The 27019-nt window shown below is 37.8% G+C and overlaps 1 protein-coding gene across 4 annotated transcripts in view; it reads left to right on the top strand.

Annotated features, from left to right (window-relative positions):
* Positions 1–27019, top strand: part of kcnab1a (potassium voltage-gated channel subfamily A regulatory beta subunit 1a) — a 94418-nt gene that overhangs the window by 28343 nt on the left and 39056 nt on the right. Inside the window, exons 1-2 of one of the 4 annotated variants that reach the window (XM_066709451.1) lie at positions 9513–10124; positions 10525–10772. The exons of the other annotated variants lie outside the window; for them this stretch is intronic. Coding sequence (XP_066565548.1) covers positions 10555–10772 — 218 coding nt within the window. The 5' untranslated portion in view covers positions 9513–10124; positions 10525–10554. Of the gene's footprint in view, positions 1–9512; positions 10125–10524; positions 10773–27019 lie in introns of those variants that run through there. 4 annotated transcript variants of the gene reach the window in all.

Below are 27019 nucleotides of genomic sequence, written 5' to 3'. Positions count from 1 at the left end.
TCATAGACTGGGATTCTAAAATCCTGAATACAGTTTCTTTAAAATAAAAATAAAAATAAAAAATAAAAGTGGAATGACAACTGATTTCCATGGAATGACAGGCCTGGAATACTGAAAACACACTAAAAACATAATTGGATTGTTTTCACACACACACACATTGATTTACAAGTAGGTCTTACAAATGAAATACTTTGGATGTTGGATGTTTTTTGAGAGGCAAGCTTATAGTCAATGGGCATTCCGTTTTGTCATTCGTTTTGACCAGTGATGTTCCCCACAATAAACTAACAATAAAGTTATATCAACATTTCTTTGTGTTCTAGGTAAGATGACATTGTGATTTTATTTGTATTTATTTATTTAAATATCAGCTACAGCCATTTAGAAATAATAATAACACAAACTTTTAAATCAATAGAAACATGACTTTATTGTTACATACCTCTGCACTCTGGCCATTACTGAAAATAAAAATATAAAAAATACATACAGATGCTCGATTGGATTGAGATCTGGGGAATTTGGAGGCCAAGTCAGCCTTGAACTTGTGATTCATCAGACCAGGCCACCTTCTTCCATTGCTCCGTGGTCCAGTTCTGATGCTCACGTGCCCATTGTAGGTGCTTTCGGCAGTGGACAGGGGTCAGCATGGGCACCCTGACTGGTCTGCGGCTACGCAGCCCCATACGCAACAAACTGCGATGCACTGTGTGTTCTGACACCTTTCTATCAGAACCAGCATCAACTTTTTTCAGCAATTTGAGCTACAGTAGCTCGTCTGTTGGATCGGACCACACGGGCCAGCCTTCGCTCCCCATGTGCATCAATGAGCCTTGGCCGCCTATGACAGTGTCGGGTTCACCGCTTTTCATTCCTTTGACCACTTTTGATAGGTACTGACCACTGCAGACCGGGAACACCCCACAAGAGCTGCAGTTTTGGAGATGCTCTGACCCAGTCGTCTAGCCATCACTATTTGGCCCTTGTCAAAGTCGCTCAGATCCTTACGCTTGCCCATTTTTCCTGCTTCTAACACATCAACTTTGAGGACAAAATGTTCATTTGCTGCCTAATATATCCCACCCATTGACAGGTGCCATGATAATGAGATTATCAGTGTTATTCACTTCACCTGTCAATGGTCATAATGTTATGGCTGATCAGTGTATATGTATATAGTGTTAGTGTTTGCTTGGAGATCATGTGACAAGGCATTGTTAAAAGTAACTATGTAACTTGTACTTTAACTTGAGTAGTTTTTATACCAGTACTTCTACTTCTACTTGAGTAAAATTTAATCAAAGTAACAGTACTTCTACTTGAGTAGGATCTACTTCGGTACTCTTTCCACCTCTGTATGAGAGTGGCCTGATGGTCTGGCTAACTGGACTATGATCTTGAACTATTGTAAAGACTGAATAATACTGAATATGATCTGTATGTATTTGTAAATCTATGAATGTGTAACTGCTGGTGATTGCAATAATACTGAATATGTTCTGTGTGTATACTGTACAGGAGACCATTAATGAGTAACAGTTATAAAGATCTGGCAGATTACAATTGAATGCACATATGAAGTAAAGTCTGGTTCGGCTGACTGGGTACAGGGTGCAATTATTGCTCTGTGTCCTGGTGGTGGGTTATATGTATTGCTTCTTGATGTTTTTGAGATTTATTAGGTACGTGTAACCTACCTGTCGCCTGAATGAGATCTTGAATGTTTATAGTTTTTTCAGTATGCCGCCACAAGTGTTGTTATTTTAGTATTTTAATCCCTTTCTGATGAATTCACTGCAGGTAACTAAAGAACCAAGAGCATCCACTGCATGCATTTTTCTTTTCCATTTGTAGTGAGTGGCACCTGTGGTAGATAACACATACTGTAGGCAAGACTACCATACAAGCTAAATGACATCTGAAGTACTGTTTTTAGTCTTAATTGACAACCCCCCATCCATTTGCAAATAAAATGTACAATACATAATGAGCATTGTAATAATTATAATATCCCCAGTTAAAATCTGTCACATAATAGAAGATATTCCCTACAATTAGCAATGTCGGGAAAGTTACCTGAGAAAAATGTCTTAGGTGTGCTCTGGGTTTTGGACACTGCAGTTTTAAGGCTCAGGTGCTGAGGACTCTTGATTGATAGAATAAGGCTGAAAGCTGCTCTAAGACATTTTCACTGCAGCCCTTAGAGTCTCCATTTTTAAAGAGAGGAAAATAAATAAATAAATTAATTAATAAAATGACAATGGCAGCTGTTGAATGAAGCTTGATTGCGATATCCCAGAGGTGGGGAACATAACATTTTAAATAGAGTTAATTCATTAAAGATTAACCTAATTAAAAACAAATGAAATATCATCTTGCTCTGTGAGAACAGTTGATGCATAATTTAAAAAAACGAGAGATCAGTGAAATGAAAGTCTTCTAAATCGACCTTGATCGCAGTATGGGAAAGAACCTTTTGATACTGAAACATTTATTTTATTAATCTTTTAAACTTCTCCAACCGCGGAAAGGAGGTTTAAAAACCTGAGGAAATTAAATCATTAGTAAATTGTTCGTCTCAATAGTAGGTCAGTCCATGCAATATCGATAAATAAATTCAATTCTGCCCACGTGTACTTCTCTGAGAAAATTATGCCTTCCCTCTTAGTTAGAGCATTCAGCCGTATATTATACTTCCCTGTGTTAATTAAGTGTATATACACTGTATGTACTGTAGCTTGAATTGAGAAGTGCTCATGGGGGTGTGTGTGGGAGGTCAGGAGGATGTCTCTATTCTGGGGATCGGCGCCAACAGCCAAGAGGCTCCCCCCTGTTCCATACCCCTTGCCTGCTCACTGTGTCAGAAATGCCTGTGAACTGCAATGAACAGGAGCTTCCCTGCACACCCTACCAGGTGAAGTCCAGCCCACCCTGTGTCTCCACAGACCGAGCACAGCCGTGGAATTTAAGGGCAATGCAACACTACTGACGCTCTGGTGATATTCACTGGAGTCGCTCTGACTTGATTTCTATAATACCCCTTCTCCCTCCCAAGCCATGTTTGCAGTCTCCCAGGGTGAGTAATCCTTAAACTGGAGCAGCTCAAGCATGAGCGCAGAGACCCAGAGATTCTTTGTCCCCTTGAGCAAGGTCCCGTAGGTGTATCCCTCAACTCTCCTTTTGTTCTGCCTCCTCTCTGTGACCCCCGAAATAGGGACACTTGGGCCCCGTCCTCTCTTGTCTCCACACATGCGTACGTGATTGTGCATGTGACGAGCAGAGCACGTGCCTGTCGCCAAGCAAAACAACCGTGTTCATCCCCTGCCTTGTTCAACCGTGAAGGTTCTTTGTATATGTATGGACGGCATTACAGTTTAATTCAGTGTCATATTCTGTTATTTTCAAAATCTCATAGTTCCTCGCCACAAGCTAAGAGAAATGTTGAATTTGTTCAGAATTGTTTTATGAGTGCAGGGGGATTTCTTTCACAATAAAAAAACTTAGGCTATTGGGATTGTTTCTGGCTTATTCGTCAAGGTTATAGTGTACAGTAAACCATATCCAGTGGTTCTATTGGCAAAGTAGAGAAACCTTGATCTCGTATTCAGCACTTTATTTATGGAAGAATATTAACCAAAATCGTTGCCAATGTGGTTTCTAACATTAATAAGAAAATGACTTGGAGACATGCGGTATATTGACAGGAGTTACAGTGCTTATCAGATCATTTTATGATTTAGATTATATTGCTGTGAACCAATTGCTCGGAGTTGGCAGCGACACATGATGTGTGCTGACAAGATACCCTGAAATATATCCATGGGAAGTAATAAAACACAGAATGGACAACCAGATACCTCACAGGCTGTGGTGTGTTATCATCCTGTATATCCCTCACTGCCTTGGTTCACTGTTGGCTGACCATTTCAGCCAGTAGCAATACTTTCTATGCAAGTAGTCACTTTAACATAGGCAAGATACCGACTCTTCTTTTCACCTTAATTATACAGTGTTGTGAGTCTGCTTTTTCCCTGAGGAGCTCCGAATGAGTTTTATTCATGCTGGCTTTATAATGCCCTTGATAGACTGATTGTCATTCTGCAGTCTTTATGATGCCAACATTTAGTCGTAGTGTTCATATGTCTGGTGTAGATTTCTATAAAGAGAAAAAAATCCACATCCACTGTTTTTCCTGCACCCTTAATTTAAAACTGTTCTACTTGTATTTATGCCACATGTTACAATTACAGTGTGCAGTTGTTGTTCCACAAACTGAATGCTTGTGAACTATAAAATATTTGTTTTGTGTGTTTGTATGAAGAGAGTATGCATATTTACAGTGTTTCACAATTGCTAAGACGCATTTATTGAAACCTTCACCCATTTCCTCAAACTTTAAACACAAAACCAAATCTTCAAACTACATTCACAAAACCCCTGACTCTTCTGGCAAAATCAAACAATCGCCTCAAAACCATTTCACCTGTGCTCAAAATCAAACAATGCTTTCAGATCATACACACAGCCATTCAATATATAAACACTACAGAGCATTCATTAGACACTACATCAAAAACAAATGGAGAACACAGTGTCCAGGGGATGTAGTTACAGAAAAGAAGTATATAGTAAACGCATTTTGCATATAAAAAAAGAGTATAGTAATTACAACTTAGTACAGTGAATATACACTCACCTAAAGGATTATTAGGAACACCTGTTCAATTTCTCATTAATGCAATTATCTAACCAACCAATCACGTGGCAGTTGCTTCAATGCATTTAGGGGTGTGGTCCTGGTCAAGACAATCTCCTGAACTCCAAACTGAATGTCGAATGGGAAAGAAAGGTGATTTAAGCAATTTTGAGCGTGGCATGATTGTTGGTGCCAGACGGGCCGGTCTGAGTATTTCACAATCTGCTCAGTTACTGGGATTTTCACGCACAACCATTTCTAGGGTTTACAAAGAATGGTGTGAAAAGGGAAAAACATCCAGTATGCGGCAGTCCTGTGGGCGAAAATGCCTTGTTGATGCTAGAGGTCAGAGGAGAATGGGCCGACTGATTCAAGCTGATAGAAGAGCAACTTTGACTGAAATAGCCACTCGTTACAACCGAGGTATGCAGCAAAGCATTTGTGAAGCCACAACACGTACAACCTTGAGGCGGATGGGCTACAACAGCAGAGGACCCCACCGGGTACCACTCATCTCCACTACAAATAGGAAAAAGAGGCTACAATTTGCACAAGCTCACCAAAATTGGACAGTTGAAGACTGGAAAAATGTTGCCTGGTCTGATGAGTCTCGATTTCTGTTGAGACATTCAGATGGTAGATTCAGAATTTGGCGTAAACAGAATGAGAACATGGATCCATCATGTCTTGTTACCACTGTGCAGGCTGGTGGTGGTGGTGTAATGGTGTGGGGGATGTTTTCTTGGCACACTTTAGGCCCCTTAGTGCCAATTGGGCATCGTTTAAATGCCACGGCCTACCTGAGCATTGTTTCTGACCATGTCCATCCCTTTATGACCACCATGTACCCATCCTCTGATGGCTACTTCCAGCAGGATAATGCACCATGTCACAAAGGTCGAATCATTTCAAATTGGTTTCTTGAACATGACAATGAGTTCACTGTACTAAACTGGCCCCTACAGTCACCAGATCTCAACCCAATAGAGCATCTTTGGGATGTGGTGGAACGGGAGCTTCGTGCCCTGGATGTGCATCCCACAAATCTCCATCAACTGCAAGATGCTATCCTATCAATATGGGCCAACATTTCTAAAGAATGCTTTCAGCACCTTGTTGAATCAATGCCACGTACAATTAAGGCAGTTCTGAAGGCGAAAGGGGGTCAAACACAGTATTAGTATGGTGTTCCTAATAATCCTTTAGGTGAGTGTATTTTATATTGTAAGTTCTGCAAGTAATACAGTATTGACTGTCTGTATATTCAGCACTTGCATAAAGATACAGTAGTCCAACTGCAAAGGCCCAAAGAAAACTCTAAATGAAAAGCACATTCAAAAATGTTGTGCAACTGCAAAGTCAAGGTCAACATCACATCTTTATGCTGGGTCCAGCCAGAGGACTTCGTCCACATCACAGGCAATGTTGTCCCTTGCCAGGCAAGGGGGGAAAATCCCTCTGGTGTGCCGGATACAGCCTTGACAGCACTCCACTCCTATGTCACCACAGGCCAATTCCATTGCCTGTAAGAGATTTTCCCTGGTTTATGGGTTTTGGTCATAGACCTTCCACCGCCACACAGAGAAAACCTCTTCTATTGGGTTGAGGAAAGGGCTGTATGGTGGAAGGCAAACATTTATGAATCGCTGGTTGATGTTGAACCACTCGCGTATCTGGACACCATGATCCTGCTGTTCACGCTCAAACAAAACATCCCGAAGACCACCCAGAAATGTGAGAAGATGTTCAGTGTTATATGGCCCCAGGGTTGCATGATGGTGGAGAACCCCACAATTACTTATGGCTGCACAAAGGGTGACATCCATAATGGCACGTTGGCCAATTATGTTCCTGCCTTTCCTTCTCCTCTTCGTCAGATTGAACCCTGCTTTTCCCCAGTCCCCTTTCTATTGATAAAGTGATGTACTGAAACAAATGTATACCGTAAACTTTCAATGACCAAAATAAAATAAATAAAAAATTACCTGTTTTCTTCTGTGAATGTCCTGATTATGGTGGCCACAGAGAATCTACTCAAATTGGGTTGTACTCTTTGTCCCTGCTTCCCTCATTGTCATTCCATGAACAAGAACATGGTCTATCACAGTTCTGAATTTCTTCTGAAATTACTGTTCTTGGTCTTGTTCTTCCTCATCCTCATACTTGTACTCTTCCTCCTCATCCACCACCTCTTACATGTACTCTTCCTCCTCTGCCTCTCAGATTGTTTCCATCCATTGTTGGTATCAACATTCAACATACCTGTGCCACCTGTGCACTCTGAACTGGCTTATATTCTGTACAATTGGTTTGATCACATCATTAGAAACAAGTCTGAACAATTTTGAGTCGTGTGTAAACGTTGACAACTGTGTGTGTTTAACTTTTGCCACCCGTGTTTACCATTTTGCAACACAAGTGCATTACAGTACGAAATATGTTTTAGTGAGTGAGAATGTGTTTAGAGTTTTGCAGAAAGAGTGGATGAGATTTACAAATGGTCTCTAACTACCTGAACTTGTTTAAGGTTTTGCCAAAAGAGTGATTGATTTGATTAGGCCACTGAGCGTTTGGTTCAGAGAATGGGGTTTAGTGTTTTAGCAATTCAGAAAAACTGTATTTTTTTTTTAAATTATAACATTTATGATTGAGCCTCTGCAATTAAGCCAGAAATAGACTCTCATTGTCCATGTTTCCTTTATTTAACGCTAGGAAAACTAGACTGCCTCTTCTTTGAAATGGTAGTTTGTTTTTTGGTTTTGAATCTTTCAGAAATGTTAAGCTGACTGCGATAATTATTTTCTTTAGCTCTAGTTACAGCAGGTGTTCCTTTTATCAGCTTGTTTATGTTTATATTATTTCAAAGTTTTGATACTTTTTATGGGGATACTCCAAGCCAGTCTAGTAAAGGTTATGCAATTGTAAAATATATATATATATATTTTTGAACCCTGTCAGTTTTATAGCATAATTACACTGAAATGCACAGATAGGAAGACTATCAATTAACTAATTAGCCTTAAAACTAATAACAAGAAAAACTGCCAAATTTAAAACAAATCTATACAACCTTCTATTCAACAGTGACAATGTTACAATGAAAACCATTGAAGCACTAACTTTACAAAAAAATAATAATCTGTGAACAATACATTTTCTAACATATTTACTGCCTTCTCATACTGGCCTGTTTTTGTATGTTAGATTTGTATTATATACAGACATTCTGTAAAAGGGCTAGAAAGAGTCTACAGGGTGAAAAGTTAATAACTTGACTAGAAAACAAATCACACTAATTAAAACAATACAGCAACAGGGGCAACATTAACAACAACATCAACAACAACAATGGCCTGCAGTGTGAAGCAGACTTAATCAACCACAAATGTAGCATTCCAAGACAAAGCTGCACGGGCATTATGTTATGAAATCTGGAGCCAGATTTATGCCAGGATACGCTCTTGAAGTGATTGGGTTTGAAGTCAGAAACATCTCTTGGGCATTGTTAGGGGGGAAGCTGAAAATGAAAACACAGTTGTATGCTTTAATGGGGGGCACTTATAAGTATATGTTTTTGCTATCTTTCCCCAAACAAGCACTGTGCTGCAGCTTTCATCAGCAAGACTGACTTACCATGACCAGGTACAGCAGCATGAAGTTAAATATATTACTGAGGATATCTTTTATTTCCTTATTTTTTTCTCCCCCTGCCTCAAGCTAAAGCCTGCCTGCTTCACATCCACTAAGTGTGTCCAGGCTTCCCTGCAGTGTGCGCGTGTGTGCGCTTTGGATTAAGATTTAAGTGACTGTAAACCTGTTCTAAGCGAGCTATCTGTGTAGATTAGTATTCATATTAAAATGACAAAGGTCCACAAACTGCACACCAAACCACTCCAAACTCACACTGAAAAGTCAATTTATTCTTGTCTGTAATTCTCACAAAAGAAGCTGCAATCATCCTCTGAAAAAAAAACACAAAAAATTAAAATATTGACATGCCAGAAAGGACAGATAGGGATGTGGATGTTGGGGATAGAGGGAGGATGAGAAAAGGCGGTGGAGTGGGGGGTTGTGGAGTGGAGTTTTGTTTGGGGCAACAATATGGTGCATCTTTATATATTTTTATATAACTGCCTCCAACAGAGCTGTGGGTAAAAATGTGAAAATGTTGGACATAATGGAGAGTTGTTTATTTTTCTTTTTTCTTTTTTTCCCACTACACTTATATGGTATTTAAAGTAGGCCATGGAAAAAGACAAATCTTTCCATTTGTACTTGCCCTCTCAGCAGATAAGCAAAAATGCGGCAAATTCAGTTCCCCCCCACCCCCCCACCCCCCACACACACGCACGCACGCACGCACACACACACACACCCTCCTTTCTGGGCTTCAAAACCCCCGAGGCACGGTGCTCCATTTACCTCAGTTTAGCCTGAACAGCACGAGTTAATAATATAATCACAAAACAAAGCGCGGTACATTCACACAGACACATTCACACACACACCGCTTTCTAGTTAGCATAAGTGCGACTGCCCCTCTCCATATAAGAAGAGCACAGCTTTTGTGTCTTTAAAGAAGCAGGCAAACCCTGCATTGTGATCTTATTAGCGGAGAATAAGGAATAGACTGCCAGCTTCAAGCCTACTCTTCTGCCCCCCCTCCCCACACACACACACATACATAAATCACAGCCAGTCAGCCGTTAGCAGTGTCAATCCTATCCAGATTTTATTTTTTCATCCACTTTCCTGAAAACAGTGCCACTGGTGAAAAATTGCAGATAATTTCCTAGTGCAGAAGCTGCTCTCTACAGCCTAGGCAGCGGCAGCGGCAGCAGCAGACAACTGCTCTCTCTCTCTTTCTCTCTCTCTCTCTCTCTCTCTCTCTCTTTCTCTCTCTCTCTCCCCATCTACCCCTCTCTCTCTTTCTTTCTGTTCGTTGCCTTCAGCTTTCAGAACTGCTCTGGACAAAACCCTGTTTCTCTTCAAGGGAGTTTCACTGGCACCTTTTCATTTCAACTGCAAGGGAGACATTCTCTTAGATGGAGCAGTTAAAGAATGGACTCCTGGATTAAGAAGTCTATATTCTGTGGCATTGCTATCACAGCATCTACATGGATAGTCTGAGCCCTGAAGATCACTGCTGAGTGTGTAGAGTTCAGGGATTTGTTGACTTGATTTTATTCACTTTTCCTCCTTTAAGTATTTATTTTTTTCCGACTTCTTTGGTAAGTACTGTGGGGATGTGCTGTGTACACTGCCGGAGCCCCGGTTTGCTCGTCTCTCGACGTTGATTTAGAAAGAATTTAGCAGCAGAAAGCCACAAGACATCAGGACAACAACTGGGTGCTTGTTTTTATCCCTGAAGGAAAATCATCCTTGGAGGTGGAGCTTGGTTGTTAAAGACCCTTAAAAAGAAGAAGTAAGTGAGAATAAAAAACATACAAAAGAAAGAAACTGGGATAGAATCCAGTTGATGTCATAAATTACCATCAAGAAGTACAAGCTTGGACATTTTAAATAAATCCAATAAAAATTAAAAGACACAGAGGAAGAAAATAGGTATTTTTAGAATAGTACTATAAACCGATATCCCAGGGATGGCATATTGTCCTACTCTGTAGTGCTGCCCCCTCCTAGTTTCTGTCACTTGTTCTTCTTCTAAAAAGCAGGCTGTGGATGTTCCTGATGCTCCTTTGACACCGTTCTGAAATAATCCCAACAAAGGCAGCCTCCACAGCCGCACGAGTGGAGTCCTCTTTTGAAAGGAGAGGAAGTTGGTGGTGTTTGGTGAAGCCAAGTGTTTTCGCTTTTCCTTTCAGTGAAAGCACTGACTAAACCATCCGAAAGCCATGCAGGTCTCAATCGCGTGCACGGACCACAACTTGAAGGCACGGAATGGAGATGACAGACACGGCAAGCAGAACGCCACCAGCCCCAATGTGGTCAATGCAGCCCGAGCCAAATTTCGGACCGTGGCTATTATTGCAAGAAGTTTGGGATCTTTTACTCCGAAGCATCACATCTCTCTGAAAGAGTCCACTGCAAAGCTCACAGGGATGAAATATAGGTATGTGCTCTCATAAGCCTTTTTGTGTTCGCTGCTCAGGGCAGGAAATGATATGCTGTAATACTTGATTTCTAGAATACAGACTAGTTTACTATAATCTTTTAGTCTTTTTTTTTGTTGTCAGATCATTAGCTTTTTTGGTACTGTAAGCACACATGCACATTATTCAACAGCAAAAGCAGAACACGCGGTAAAGTGTAAAGTTACAGTTCACCAGACTTGTTAATTAATGTGATTGAATCAATTAAAATCAACTGCATAGCTAATTTCATCCCATGTGTTAGTTGGCTATTAAATATATTTAAAAAATAATTTTACTTTGCAGTAAGATGTATATGATAACTATGAAGAATAATGTCTTATATTGGAAATGTTTTGTCACATTTTTACTGGGTGATTTAACTATTAACCACAGGTTATCTTGAATTACAAAATATTATTTTCACTTTAAAAATTACAGTAAATTTAACAGAGATGTTTTTTTCTTTTTGTACCTACTGCTGTTCTACCAAGTGCAATATTTCTCAGATTTGTTTGTAGAGATTTTAGCAACTGTACAATTCTGAGCTGATTAAAATATCTAAATCTCATATTAATTTATTTCAATTAACATTGTGGAGGTTGGGGAGTTCAACTTATACTTTTTAATTCTTGAAGGAAATATACTGCAGCTTCAAACTTGCTTAGTCCTTTCTGGTAGGCTCAGTGGGCTCTGTATTTTAATATTTCAAATATATAGATTTTTAAAGAGTATACAGTGATACTGTAAACCAAAGTTCTCTCAGTGTCAAACACTACAAGTTGAGTTTGAAAACTGAATTTGCTGAATGTGTGCTTTAGATTTCGATAGTACAGTAGCTGCTCTTATGATTACATGAGCAGTAATGTTTTGTAATAACATTTTAGCATGGAAATATATTACATTTCACTAAGCTTCTATGGTAACCAGTATGCTGTAGACATAATCGGTTTTGAGCTTCTCTTGCCCATTTACTTCATTTGTTTGTTTTGATGTGTGTGCTCTCTATGGGGGGGTAGTTGTGCATGTATTAGACAGACAGATGTTCTTTGATCTGGAGATAGAAAGATTATCTTTTTTTTTATTTCAGGCAAGGAAGAGAAAATAAGATATTTGATCCACATTTTCTTCCTTTAAAAAATCTCTGCTCAAAATTCCCTGCCCTTACTTTTCAACTTACAAATAGGTTTTCGTCTTCTGAATATTAACAATCACCTGTCAGTGGAAGAAATGATCAGGGGAATACTAATTTTGACCCCTGAAACTGTACATTGTTCAGTGCTGATTCAGCCATTTCCATAAAATAATTACTTTCACTAAAAGAACTTTAGATACTCAGACTGGAGGTATTCCAAGCTATTTTTCCCTTTACTTTCGATTTAATGTATTATTTAAAATATAATTTATGAATGAATTAAATGATATACAGCAGCATTCAGTTGAACAATCAACATTTATTGATATAGCATTGCAGATATCCCATTGTGACTTTAAACTGTGAGACTGCAACGTGGTGATTTCCAGTAATCATATTACCTTTTTAAAAGCTGCAGTGCCAAAGGCTCCTTTTGTTCTCCTTTTGCAGACTTTAATTGGTGAATTATAACTGTTGTTGGGCAGTTGACATGAAGTTAAAAAGATAGTTATTGAGTTTGTTATATAAAATATTTGTTTTGCAATATATCACACACACACACACATATATATATATATATATATCACACACACATATATACATATATATATACGTATATATATATATATATATATATATATATATATATATATATATATATCATTGTTTTTGTAAGCCAGCATTTTTGAATTAGGCTGTTAGGCTGAATTAGTCCCAAGCTTAGTAATATTGGTTAGGTCTAATACACCTGGACCAAACACTTCTGAGATGGAGCCTCGGGGGAAGATCAGGCCTGTTTTCATTAGAACAGTCTATGACCATTCATGAGTAATCACATATATCTCCTCAGAGACCTAGCCTACTCATGAAGCAATGCAATCACTTCTAGTTTCACCCTCTTTTTGAAGCTCTGGGTGATTAATGGTCTTTGGTATTGCAAAGACTGCTCAGAAACCTTGAAGACTCCCGGCGAAGGAGAACACTGGGTCCTCCCAGGTCTGGAGTGAAATGAGCTGTAATCACATTCTTTCTTGACCACAGCCAGTAAGAAGTACATTTGCTGCATTAGTAAAAGAAACCGGAACAGCTCCCAGAACAAGTCCTTTTAAGAAGGTGGGATTTGGTTCCATTGCATTTAACAAGTTTCAATTAAATAATACGTAATAATACAATTTACAGAAATAATCAGTCCAAGCTCAAAGTCATTGAAGACAAGGGCTCTTCAATATTAATGGAGCTCCAGTGGAGGAAGATTACAAGGCCCTATTACATGGAGATGGTCTGAAGAAATACTTGTAATTTAGTAATTTATTCTCCTGTAAGATTGCACTTATACAACGTTTTGTCATACTCTCGCCTTTGCATTACTAGCACTGTTTATTTTGATTTCCCATATGCTCCCTCTAACTTAGCTCTTAACTTTGACTTAACATCTTGTCTGCACTATCAGCTTTTACAATCTAGGATGTAAGACCTTTTATAGTGCTAACTGTATACCTCGTATACACTTGTGTAAATTCTGAATTTGTAAAATGTATTATGTATTATGAATTGCACTGTATTATTGCACTTTGTATTGCTCTTATATTTTGTAAGTTGCCCTGGACAAGGGTGTCTGCTAAGAAATAAATAATAATAACAATAATAATAATAAAATAGGGATAGAGAGGAAACGGCAGAAGATTACTGAAATGTAGGTAATTAATGCAGATGATGAGTAAGGGATACACAGAAAAAAAACATTCGGTCAGCTATATTTCCGCTCCGCTTTTTTGATACTTCTGTCAAAAGGAGGCACATAACACTTCCACTCCTCAAATATGAATTAGGCTTAATTAGGCTGATTTCCTTAAATTTCCTTTAAGTTGTAGGTATGGAAATCTAATACAACATGAACTTATGTGTGTCTGTGTATTTGTGTGTGTCTATGCATATGCATATCTTCCATTGCTGGCTCCTACTGATTGGACTGTTCATGGAAAACCTGTTAATTGTATTTAAGATGTGTGTGAATTTTTGTGTCTGAGTATATCTTGGTGCTTATAACACTTAGCCTTATTTCTTCTCAGATCAATACATAAATTGCATGACTATACTGTTAATTTCTAGGTAGTCACTTTGCAGTATCTAGTAGCTAGGAGCTCACACCAGGCAGTACCCTGTAATCGCTGCAGGAAAAGTGAAATTGAGCGCTTCATATGAACAGTGGATGCAGTGAACGGAAAGGAAAAAACAGGCATTTTTTAAATTAGCCCTCCTTTTGTGTGTTGATTGTTGATCCTAAATGCAGTAATGTGTACTATGTTGTACAAATCACAGTATTGACAGGCAATAATGCCAAAGGCTCCCATGAAATGAGACTCCTGGACCAGTTCCTATTAATAATGTTTAAAAGTATGACCTTATTAAAGAACTGTGCTGCCAGGGAGCTTTGAAGTCTTTTCAAATTTCCTGATGATAATTTATTACATGGGCAATTTGTGGGCCAAGGGGGCATTACATAGTCTGCTGAATCTCACAACATTAAAATCCACACAAGCTGTGGTACCTTCCTGTTTCCATGACAACGTGTGAAATAATCTTTTCTTTACACATATTTGCAACAGGCTGCATAGTTTTAATTGCGTGTATTGATACATGTTCGTCGATGGTAAGTTAGTTACCAGTGAAGGAGAATCCACTAAGGTTTAAATGGCTGGAGAGACATCGGTGTGTGACTCACTGGGATCTAGTACATACACAGCGTGGGAATGAGGTGAAATAGACTTCAGCTTGAATAAAACATTAGCACATAAATGTCACTTCTTAAAACACCATGATGCATGTTCTCTTGGTTAAATACTGTGAAAAATACATATATAATTACCTTCTGCAGTGTGTTTTAACATTAATTAAAACTTTTTGTTTTGACTTCAAATATAAATGATGAAAGCTTGCCTTAGACTCCTTAGGTGCAAAAGATGCAAATGAGCTCATTTAAGGTGCAGGCTTCACAGTTTTTCCTAGCTTCATATGCAATAATAGTAACAATAGTAATAATGTCCAAAGACAGGGAAAAATAAACTGTATGGTTGGAATTATTAAATATGTGTATTCATTCATTAAAACAGTAATGGAGCATCCTTAATATCACCATAATATGCCACTTAAATGTATTGCTTTCTGAATGAGGGCAACCCCTGGACTATTTCCAGATCTCCAGCGCTCACCTCATCATTTTCTGTAGCACAAGATTACCTCGCCTCGTCCTTCTGCCCCAAAAGCTATGATATGCGCGTACTTCTTTTACACATTGCAACGCACTCTTTGTCCCTGTCCTTTGGAAGCCTCCCTCCCTGATCGCTGACTGCGTTCCCCTCCCCCTCCTTCTCCTCTTTAAGCCCCTGTTTGACCTCTACCTGCCAGGCTCCTACATTTGTCTTGGATACCTTCCCTGCTCTATTTTAGACTCACGCACCAGCTTTCAGCCCTTTCACTTGCCTCCTTTTTCAACAGCTCAAATCTCTCTGCTGTGCTCTCGTGCTTAATAAGGTTCTCATTAGTCCTGTTCTCTAGAAGTCTGCCATTGACCCTTCCCCTTCCCTGATCTGTCACCTCTGGCATCAGCAGCCTGCTTGCAAACCCTGTACTCTCTGCTGCCCTTTTTCCTCCTCTGTGAGCTTGCCTGCTTCTTTTCCTACAGTTCTGATGGTTCCTTCCAGATTTCTTGGTGTGGTTCTTTCACTTTGCCTTTCCTGTGTCGGCAGACATTCCTCAAGGATCACTGCTAGTACTTGACACTTGCTCTCAATGTGGAACAGGGTAACACAAGCAGGAGCACTTTATGGGAAAATCTGTGTTTTGTTCAGGAAAGTCAACATCTGGAACCTTGGCTTAAAATTCACACTGCCATGTGGGAGAATAAACATGCCATCTTCTCAGTATGTTTGTAAGTTTGTGCAGTTGAAAATGTAAAATGTTCTGACCTGTATCTGTGCCTGTGTGTGAAGAAATATTGATCATAGGAATGCAAGCATGAAGGAGGCTGGGATACAAATGCTGGGGTGGGGGATTGCAATGTAAAGAAAAAAATCCATGAGGTTGCATGAAGGAAAAAATATCGGCATTCCTTTAAAAATAATGATTTTGTAGTCATCTGCAAATAGGCAGTGTTTGGAATATGTTCTCACTTCCTTTCCTTTATTTTTTTGCTGAGTAAGCCTACTGCAGTGACATCAGACTATTCAGATATTCTCCTCTTCATCGATGAGTGCTCACGGATTTCAGAATTTTCTGCTGCAACTGCCTGCAGCGTATTCCGTTAACCCTTGGCCATATTGAGAGGATCGAACATGGTCAAAACGGTACTGGTGTAATTAATTGTATTTATTTATTCCTTCCTTCATTCTTGAAGATATGAAACAAATCAATATCCAGTGCTGTTTGTAATCATAAACCAGTCTGTGCATCACTGAAAGTAGATTGTGTTTTATGGAACAGTTCCAGATAAGCATCATGAAGTATGAAATTCCCTTGTGAATCCTGAGTGAAAACAGATCCTGAACTGTCAGTTCTATTTCTCATATGACAAATTTAGGATTGACATTGATTATTACCTTAGCTGGAGAATAATTTGGGTTGCACATCTGCAATAATGGGGGGGGTGAGATCTCTCTTGAGTACTTGTGATATGCATAATGTTACAGATGGCTGCAAAATGTTGATATAGTTTGCCTGACTTAGTAAATTAGTTTTGACAAGGTCAGGGTCCTACTGCCAGGTGCAATCTGGGTTGCATCCTCTATTTTTTTAAATCTCTGTAACTCACATTTTTAATCTGTAACCTTGCCATTCTTCCTACTGAGCAAGGTTGTATTCCAAAAGAGGAATTATGCTTTTCAATAAAACATGTTTTTTAAGGTAAAATATACCTTCAATATAGACTTCGATATTATTGTCCACTATATCCTTCTTTAAAACAAAATACGTTTACAAGTGGTATAGGAAATGAGAGTCACAAACATACATTTCTTGTAAACATTGCTTTACAAAAGTGTCCTTTAAATGAAATAACTTATAAACTTATAAACAAAACCCATTTTGACATAGATGACTCAGATCACAAATGTTTTCAAACCGATCGTATTCCTGTGTTCTGAGCATGGTATTGTGTAAGCCCTGGGTTACCATCTCGTAATTCTTTTTGTGCATGGCTTAAAATAGGCTTAAAATAAATCATTTGATAATGAGACATAAATATAATTTTAAAGTCCAAACATTAATAAGTATTTTTTTAAATCGCAGGAATTAATTAAGATGTAAAACACATACTAGCTCCCTAAAGACATTATTTTACACATGGGCCATGACAAACTAGTCTGTTGCATACAATTGCTTTAGGAAGTATTCACCCCCTTGTAATTTTTCATATTTTAATGTATTACAACCTGAAATTTGATGCATTTTTAATGGGATACCCCTAAAAAGACACAGGTGCAACCAATTACTTTCAGAACTCACACAATAAATTGAATGCAGTCCATATGTGTGCAATAAAAATGGTTCCCCTGATTTCAGATTAAATAGACCTGTCTTAAAAGTACAGTGTGCTCACTTTTTCATAGATAAAATTTACCTCACATCCATTTTGAGAAAGCTTTACATTCAGATAACTAGGTGATGTTTTGCTGTAGTGAATAGATGCATCCTGGAATCAATGTTCACTGAAGAAATGTTCTTGGCTAACCTTTCCTAACACACAACCTCAGGCACGATCAGCAGAATGCCTCTGGGCCACACATCTATTCTAAACAAGAACAAAGATACAAACCATAGCTACAACCTTAAATATGTTTTTATCTCTATACTGGCAGCTTGGTTGAATTGCTTAAATATTTACTAGCAAGATAAATGTATATGTTTCAGCTGGAGTCTTTAATTCCAAACTGTAGCTACGTTTTAAAGTCAATATCGATCATTTCAGTCATTCCCATCTTTAATGTCGACAAAGAATAACATTTAATTTGGAACTGACAGTGTACTGTATGTTGTTTTTCTTGTTCTACTTCTCCAGTCAGTTAAGGATATGAAAGACTAAACTATAACCTCAGAACCACCCATGGGGGAGTATAATTGACTGTTAATCGAATGAAAGCTCTTTGTGATATTCTAAAGGTTCGGTCATAACTCTGTGGAATTGATCGTGTCCCTGCAAGACAGCTTTCCAACAGGAGAAGGCCTTGAAATACGAGAGGTGCTATCATGTAGCTGGCTTTTATGGAGTGTAATGCTGTGTTGACAGAAACGTTTTTTGGGAAGCACTGGTAATTAACAGGCTCCACGGTGTAGTCCAATGTCAGAAACTCATCATGTCAACAAAAGCTGTTCACAGCATGAAAGACAATACAGCGTTTTCATAAGAAGTCCTGTAGTCCTCCGGGGATATGGCCTGAATTAATAATGCTTTTGACACCTTGCTTCTAAATGTGTGTCTGCATAAACTGATAGAATTTATATTGTGGATTTTTTCTGTGTCATATTCTTTACCTTGTTAAAGGCAAGTGCATTGACAAAATACCATTCCACTGACATGTACTCTCTGTGGTGCATTTTTATTTAGCCAATATAGTTTGTGTTTTCAGTGTCCTGACAAAAAGAAAAAGTAGGCGTTGAAGGATTGTTTTGTGTTTGTGAGCATTTGGAGTCTCGTAGCCAGACAGCAGTCATCTCCTCTGTCCTGATTAAGATTGGGCTGATAATGCTTACTATTGTTTTTTCAGCTTTAGTTTATGGATGTCTTTGTCAGCAGTTCTCAAACCCATGATTAACTATCTGTAGTGACAGTAGAAGAGCCAGATTGCCAGTGTTTCTTCATGGCCAACAGAAAGCAGAGCTATTCAGAATTTACATTTTATTCAGCACCTTACCTCACCCCCTATTTTCTTTAAAGTATGACACGCATGCATTTAAAACCCATGCTGGGAAATACAATTAAATATTTTGTTTTCGCTGCCAAACTATCTAATATTCATAACTGTAAATTGTGTTTAATTTGGATTGATTTTATAGTCTGTAAGCTGGAGGCATGTGTATGTGATAAATTGATGCTGTAGTTGAGCCGGGTCTCATTATAATGCATCATTTTTAAAACTGATGTTAAAATCAAATAAACATTACAAATGCACGCTTGATATCCGCAAGACAGGCACTGGGGGAAATGCTCCTTTTTGTTTGTATTGTCTGCTGGATATTCTGCAATCCATCAGTGTGTTTTGCACTGCAGCAGGAGCACAGCATAATAAATACCATTTATTTTAATAATGGAAACCCTTTTTCAGTTTTCTTTTCCCTTTATCTTTTACATTCATAATATTTAAAAATCAAAAAATACCTTTACTGTCACATTAAACAATCCTCCCTCCAAAAAAAGTTTCCTAACACTAAAAGTCCTCCCATTTTTAGAGCTAATTATCAGTAAATAGTTTCCTATTACTCTGCCTCGCTCTGCATGTCTGCTTATCCCCTGACTTGCTGCCTCCTCTTTCCTCTGAGGCCCGTGTTCTGCCTTTGACAGACAGCATCTCCACCACATTAGTTGGTCGTTTGAATTGACTCAAAGGGAAACAACCAATTTCATGAGAGGTTTGGATACCTCCTTTCATTTCAACTTAATAATTTACTACTCGGGGAGAATGTGTTTTTCGAGCCATTTAATTACCCTACTGAGCTGGGATCTTTTTGAATCTTACCAAGGAAATGCATTTTATTCCTTTATCAGTTTCAACAAGTCAGTGCCCAGGGGGAGGCAACCATAGCTGGCATCAAGGCCAAAGTAGATAATAGGTACCAGACAAGGCAGGGTATTAGTCACTGAAGATATAGTATTTTTAACAGTGAGTATTGAAAACCAGTGAGTTCATTTTTACTTTTAACACACATACAAACAGCTGTGCCTATCTTCCAAATGGATTCTGAAACAGCACTGACAAAAATGTATGGTTATTTTTCTTTATTTTCAGGAGCTCATTGTCTCATCGCCTGAAACGGAGTGTTATGGGGCAATTTCCTCAAAAGCTTTTTACATGTACTTCTGGTATATCAATCAGGCTTTGTATATCAGCCCAAGTGCAGATTTATTGTATGCTTTTTATACTGAAAGGCAATGGCAAGAAATTGTGCTTTTTTTCTCTAAAGCTAAACATTAATCATAGTATGTGGTGTAGACTCTGGGACTGATGCATATTCACCTTTTTTAGACATTATTTCTCCATAGCAAATGCATTGTCTCAAATCAGAAAGTATAGATTATTTTTCTTTGTACTTTTTTCTTAATTTTATTTTAAAGGTTTAATAGTTTTTTTTTTCTTTTTTCTTTTAACAATTATCTTCTGAATTAGGGTAATGGGCCTGAGCCATTTAACATTTTTTACAGCATGAAAGCTTCCCTCCTTTCAGGAAGATATAGCATCTTAATAAGAACCTGCCTTCAAAAAGTATACAGCTCTTGAATAGGGTAGTTGCTCAGCACATTATACAGAATAGACCAAATACATGATATTTTATACATACTTCCTGAGAGAGATTTATGAAACCAGGATTGCATGTTTTATCAGAATTTGATTTGACATTAATGTACCGGCTTTAAGTGAATAACTTGTTTTTGCAGTTATAATAAAATGAAAGTCATTAATATTGTTGGATCCTACTGTGTTAATGAGAATAGTTTCATTCTCACTGAGAATGAAAGCTGTGTAGGATATTTATATATTACTTTTGGGAATCACAGACATCTGTATGCAGTTTACCATCATCAATTCAGTTCCCCCAAAATTAATCTTGGCATCTCCTTTGAGTTGCACTCTCTGTTGCATACATTCACTGCTCCTCGTTGGCTCATTCTCACACTTGATCCTGGATAGAGATGAGTTCTGGTTCTCAGAATGGCCTTGCCAGATGTCTGTGTGGGTTCTGCAGTGTGGTGACGTTTATCAACACAAGACAGTTTGTCCTCTCCAGCTTGAGAAGTCATAGAGGTAATATGGCACTCACTCTGACCAAGAATTTACAATCTGGCTAAAACGGGATGAGAACCAGCAATCTACCATTTGACAGCAACAGTCTCTGGAACAGCTCTGTCCTCATAGACACAGCCAGTAATTTCAATTCTGATTTCATTTGCTCAATCGCTTGATTTTCTTTTAAACAAGATATTTGCTGCAAAAAGTCTGTGGCAGTGAATGGAGTCAAAATCTGTTCCTGAACTTTCTGAAATTGAAGCATTTACTTTGCAGTTGCTATGCATTAAACAAATCAGAAAATCTTAAGGGATCCATTAAGCTGTTGTACGCCTTTAGAAAAATTAGTGTTTAAGGGTACAAAATAAAAAAAGATCAAGCTGAAAAAAATCTTCCTCTGGCGTTCTCTTTCATTGTCAATTCAGATAATCGAGTTTTGCAGATAATGCACAGGGGCATTTGCATAACAGCATGTGAAAGAATGCATATTGGTAATGACAGCGAGTTATTTTGATTTCAGTATGGGGGTATTTTCTATGACTCATTTGCCCTGTTTAGAGTGCTGTTAAGGTGAGTAGATTCAAGAAACGTGCATTGTGAAACATGTGCAAAGGCTTTGGTAACATTTTACATTGTGGTGTAATTGATGAATAAGACGTGGAGTAAATCAAGCAAAACATATTAATAAAGCCTTGTATACAATCGAGCAGAATGACATGACTGTAAACATTTACAGATCTCCTCCTAGGATAGTGGAGTGGAGTGTCTGACTCTGCGTAAGGCTACAGTAGATTATAAATTCACATCCTGACTGAGCAGTAAGTGAAGTCTCCTGGGGGTGTGCCGTGACGTCACCTGATCTGTAGGATTTCTTTTTGATATATAACCATTCCAAGATGGTCAATATGGAGAAATTGGCAATACCGCAGGGATTCAGGCAGTCATTGAATTAAGGCAAGACTACAAAACAAGGACCAAGATTATTTCTGCCACCTCTGCAAGGGAGATGTGTGGAAGACCAGCACTGGCTCTGCCTCTTCCACCCTAGAGAGGGTTCAGTGTCCTGTGCCACAGATCAGAGAGAGTCCAATCTCCTTTGACAAAGTGCCATCCTTCCCACAAAACAGCCTCCTTCCTTAAAGTCATCAGAGTTTGAGCTTTCCGTGCCAAATGTTAATCAAATTTGAAAAATAGTTGCGTAATAAAGTTAATCAGTGATCCACACTGGCCCAAACAACGTGAAGTAAGCAGTTTTACTAATTAAACCTGTCATGAAATGGAGTGCCTGAAAGCACGTTGACTATCCTTGAGCTCAGCAATTAAAGTTTAAAGACAGGTGTTATTCAGTTCACAGCTGAAGTATTTTAATTTGACTGACTTTATTATTATGTATGTACTATTTATATATATAGTTTAGAGTAAACGGTACTATCAGGTTTGATCGCCAGTGATGTGCATCAGTGAAAGAAAATACCCAAAACAAAAAAACAAGGCTAATTCTTGAATGTTATTTATTAATGTTATTGCTGGCTGCAGCACACTTTTGCATGTGAATTACATTTACACAGAGATTACACAGTTAAAAGAAATTCCTCTGATGCAACACAAAATACCAGCTTTCAATGTTGCTTTTATTATGACAGACTTTTCACATTTTTAAATTAATAAGGAAAAAAAAATATTTGACTACCTTAGAAATCAAGAGTAACTTAAGAGTTCTAAAACCTCTCAAACAGTATTGACTACCATTCATTCAGATTATTTTAAAATGAGAAATGGGAATTCCTATAGAAGAACCTCTTATGTGAGATTAGAGTTACGAAACCCATTAGTTTTACATAATGGCTGTTTTTATGCGATTGTTATTTTAATCTGTGTTGTTTTGCTTGGTTCTTTGGCCCTTTCTAAGAATGAAATGTATTTTTATTCTCACAAGCATAATACCCTGGAAACAAAATGTTTTAAGAGATGTTTAACTGGCTTCTTGTTCTCAAATCAATTTACATCACATTTTCATGAATACACAGCCATATCCTAGGTTGCATTTGCTTTTGTCGACACAGTTTATGCACACATTTTCTTTCTCAGTGTTTGAGACCACAAAACAAAAACATATTTGCCTTGCAGATTTTATCCTTTGAGCAAACTGGAAATGTCATTGTGGTTTAGAGAGAAGTGTTTCCCTAGCAGCTGCAGATGACATCAGGCTAACAGGAGCCCTAAGAACACACCCTATCCACGAATGCAAGCTGACATCAATGTAACAGCACTTGATTGTAGAAGTTGAAAATGAAAGAAGATTTTTGGCTTCCCACTGTTAGTGCTGTAAGAGCAGGCAGACCTCTGCTTTATTACTTGCTTTGTAATTTAGATTCAAATGAATCTAACACATTTTCTTTCTTTCCTGTTAGTCTCCAATGAAGCAATTAAGAAGTGCTTATTATGCAGAAGATGCTTTAATTACGTTAACGAATCCCAATAATTATAAAGTGTTTAGTAAATAATTAGGGTTTAGTGATCCATTCCGTGAAATAAATCAATCCTCTATTGGGTGCTATCAGTAATTGACTGTCAATATTGACATAAAGACATAACGGAGCACAATGAACCAAGGATGTTTAAAATGCATTGGCTAGATGAGAGTTCCCATATTCTATATCAAATGATCAAATCACACTTGTAATTTAATATTCTTTGCTTACACTGACTAGTTTTATCCCAAGTTGGAAGTCTGTAATACATGCACTCAGATCCACTTAATAGTCCTTCAGACCAGGTTAATTTTGTCACTAGCAAATCAATCCAAAAGGCCTTTTGATATACAGTCGTTTTCTCACACTTTAGCTATAGTCTTAATCTCTGCAATGGGTTAACAAGGGCTTATTATTCGTGGATTACATAATAAGTCACTGTAGTTATCTAAGAGTAGAAGCCTTATAACGTTATAGCTGCCAGGCATTAGTTTAGCCTCCCAGATGTTTTATCTTTGTTATGGATATTTAAAGGCAGCATTTTGTTTTGGCTTAGGCTTTTGTAAACGCACAGGATTTTATTTAAAGCTTTAAAATAATTTGGCAGGTCTCTTAGCAGTCAATATTAACTGAAATGAGCTCAGTCTTCTGTTGTTCCTGTGTACTCCTCAGAATAAAAAAATAATGATGGAAAACTAAACTGTGTTGATGGGTTCATGAATTCCTGCTGCTGATATATGTGATTCATGTACCATTTGTATTATTTATTTTACACGTATTTGAAATAGACACCCTGCTGTGATTGTACTGATGGTGGTGGCAAAAAAGCCTGAAAAACATATTTTTATAGTGGCGGATAATAATTTTGACAAGGCAAACCAGGTGTAAGGCTTTTGTCTGAACAACCAAGCAGATTATAGCCACAACCCTAAATTACACCAGAAAAGCTAGTTCTACTAATAACTACTGCACCAAAGTCTGTGCTTCATGTTGACAATAAGCTTTATGAAGATAAAATAATGTCATTATCCTTTGGTTTTATTAAAAAAAATCTCCCATAGTACATGTTTTCAAACAATGCCAAATTATGGATTCTTAGCACTTATTTATGCTTTGTGATATGTAACAACTTGGCTGTTGGTTTCTGAGTAATGTGTCCACCACTGTGAGTCATACCAACAACTGAACCCTCGGACAGAAACACGATGACAGAATTAAAATAATAGCTGACCGTCAAAGTGCTGCAGTGAATCAGCTATCAGGAAACAGTTCAAACAGTATAACCTAATCTTCATGTAAGATGTTGGCTTCTCTTGTGTTTTAATGATATTAAGTGCAACTGATACTAGTCTCAATAAATGCTTTTCCAATAAGTACTTACCGAGGTTCTGGAAAGGGGAGATTAGTTGTATTATATAAAACAATTGGTAACACTTTATATCATGGTATCATTTATAAATGATTGGTAAACAGTTTGTAAAACAATTAGGAACCATTAATAGATCCATTTATAAATTATCAATAAACCTTTATAAGATATGATTTATCATTTATAAGAATAAAGAAATTAAACAAAATAGTGTTTTGGGAGCTTGCATATTTATTATGAATGATAAATTATAGGTTTATTGATAATTTATAAATGGAATTATTAATGGATCTTGACTATTTTATAAACTATTTACAAATCATGTATTAATGACACATTAAAGTGTTACCATACAATCTCCCTGCTTTTGCAGTTCAGTATTATCGTCAGCCTTTCGAAGTTGAAGTCTTAAAGTGATTGTTCCCATGGAAACCTACATACACTACACCCCAGGAACCCTACATACACTACGCAATTATATTTCACTTGCTTTGTTACCAAAATGCCACTCATTACGATTGCCAAAGTTACCTTCTTAGTTCAACAAAAGATCTGACACTGAGAGACACTTTTATTGTAATGAGGAAACAGCATGTGTTATTCCTTGTCTTTAACCTGTAAGAACTGGATCTCCATCTGCTGTACTTTACAGTTTTTTATTACTAAATAATATTAATAATAATAATAATAATAATAATAATAATAATGTCTACCATTATTTGTTCATTTATTTCTGTTTGTTTCAAGTCAATGTAGTACTGATGGGGAAAAAAAACCCTGTGGTTTTCACTTCCTATACCACTGTTGCAGTGGATATTTTTTAAGTGCCTGGATACCGTTGAGTTTATGAACTGCATATTGTTCTAGCAATGAGTTACAGCCTTCCATTTCTAAAGCTGCGTGTTTGTCACAGTCACAGAGAGCTTGTTGTCTGAATTACTTAAGGCTGTTTGTTTCTCAGCCTGGCTAATTACTCTTATGTTTAAGAAGAGGAAAGTCTGCATGTTTCAGAGTCACTCACTTTCTGTGTAATCACAGTGCAGACAAATGGTTAGAGACGCACAGGCAGGTCAGAAGCGGGCATTGTCTAGTGCGGTATCTGCACAGAGCTGAGTGTTAAGTGTACTTTGCTGGGGAGCAGGTCTCATTGAATGGACTGGACACTTTGCTACCTCTAAGGGGAAGTCCTGGAGCAATTGTGTTATAGGAGAGATATTTCAGAAGATATACATATTCTAGTGCAGCGTGTTTTGTATCCTGAAGCAGTTGTGTCCATGCAGACACATTCCCCCCTGCATGTCATTACTGAATGACAGGCTAAGCTGCCTCTTGCCCCAGCTTTTCATTGCCATTATTCATTGGATCTAATACCTGACATTCATTCACTAAGCAGTGGTTTGCACAATGATAAATTACATGTCATGAGCTGGATCAAAAAGTGACTGTTTTGTATTATTATCATCTATATAATTTCCTTGCACGGTTACGGGCTGTTTCAGTGTGGCATGTATGCAATCAATCTTTTTATTTTTTTTGTATCGTTTAACTTTTTTTTATTTTATTTTGCCGTTCCTGCATTTTTAATTGCTTTTAGCATTTTCAGCATGTCTGATAAAACCCATCCTGTAACGTTTTGTGCAAAAACACAGACACAATTTGTAGGAATATATCACATTATCAGAACTAAACATAAAAACTTTCAAAAAAATACTTTGCCCACCTTAACAGTATGGAACAAATAAAATAAAAACAAATGCACAGTATGGTATATTGCATGTTAAAATTCTTCAGATAACAATTTTCTCTCCCTTTCTTTTATCATTAGATCCAGGTAGTATTATTTGTAGACATAGTTATAATATCTCAAAAGTGTAAGCCTTTAAAGATTAACAAAACTCTTATTAGATGGCTGGTTGGCACATCTTATGATATGTGCTAAGAGTATGGTCTGTGTGCTCCCTCTGAAGAGGCTTGCGGTATACGCTGTAATCAGCGATGCACTCTGGTCCACCCACAGGCCTGAGTATTGCGGTTCGCTGGACGATACTGCAGTGCCTGCTTTGGTATTCTGCTGTGAAACGTCTCCTCTGTCCCAGCACAACAATGCACCAGGCCCTACAGCCAAGTCAAAGAGGCAAGCTTCACATAGTACAAAACACAAGCCCTGCAGCCACCACAGACATACATCTTTATTCCAATGTTGATGAGTGGATATAAAAATAACAACAACAATAAACAAACACACAAACAAACAAAAAAA

Source organism: Amia ocellicauda, chromosome 7, assembly GCF_036373705.1.
Source record: "Amia ocellicauda isolate fAmiCal2 chromosome 7, fAmiCal2.hap1, whole genome shotgun sequence".
Lineage (NCBI taxonomy): Eukaryota > Metazoa > Chordata > Actinopteri > Amiiformes > Amiidae > Amia > Amia ocellicauda.
The sequence above is the reverse complement of the archived record's forward strand: the minus strand, read 5'-3'. Positions and strand labels throughout refer to the sequence as shown.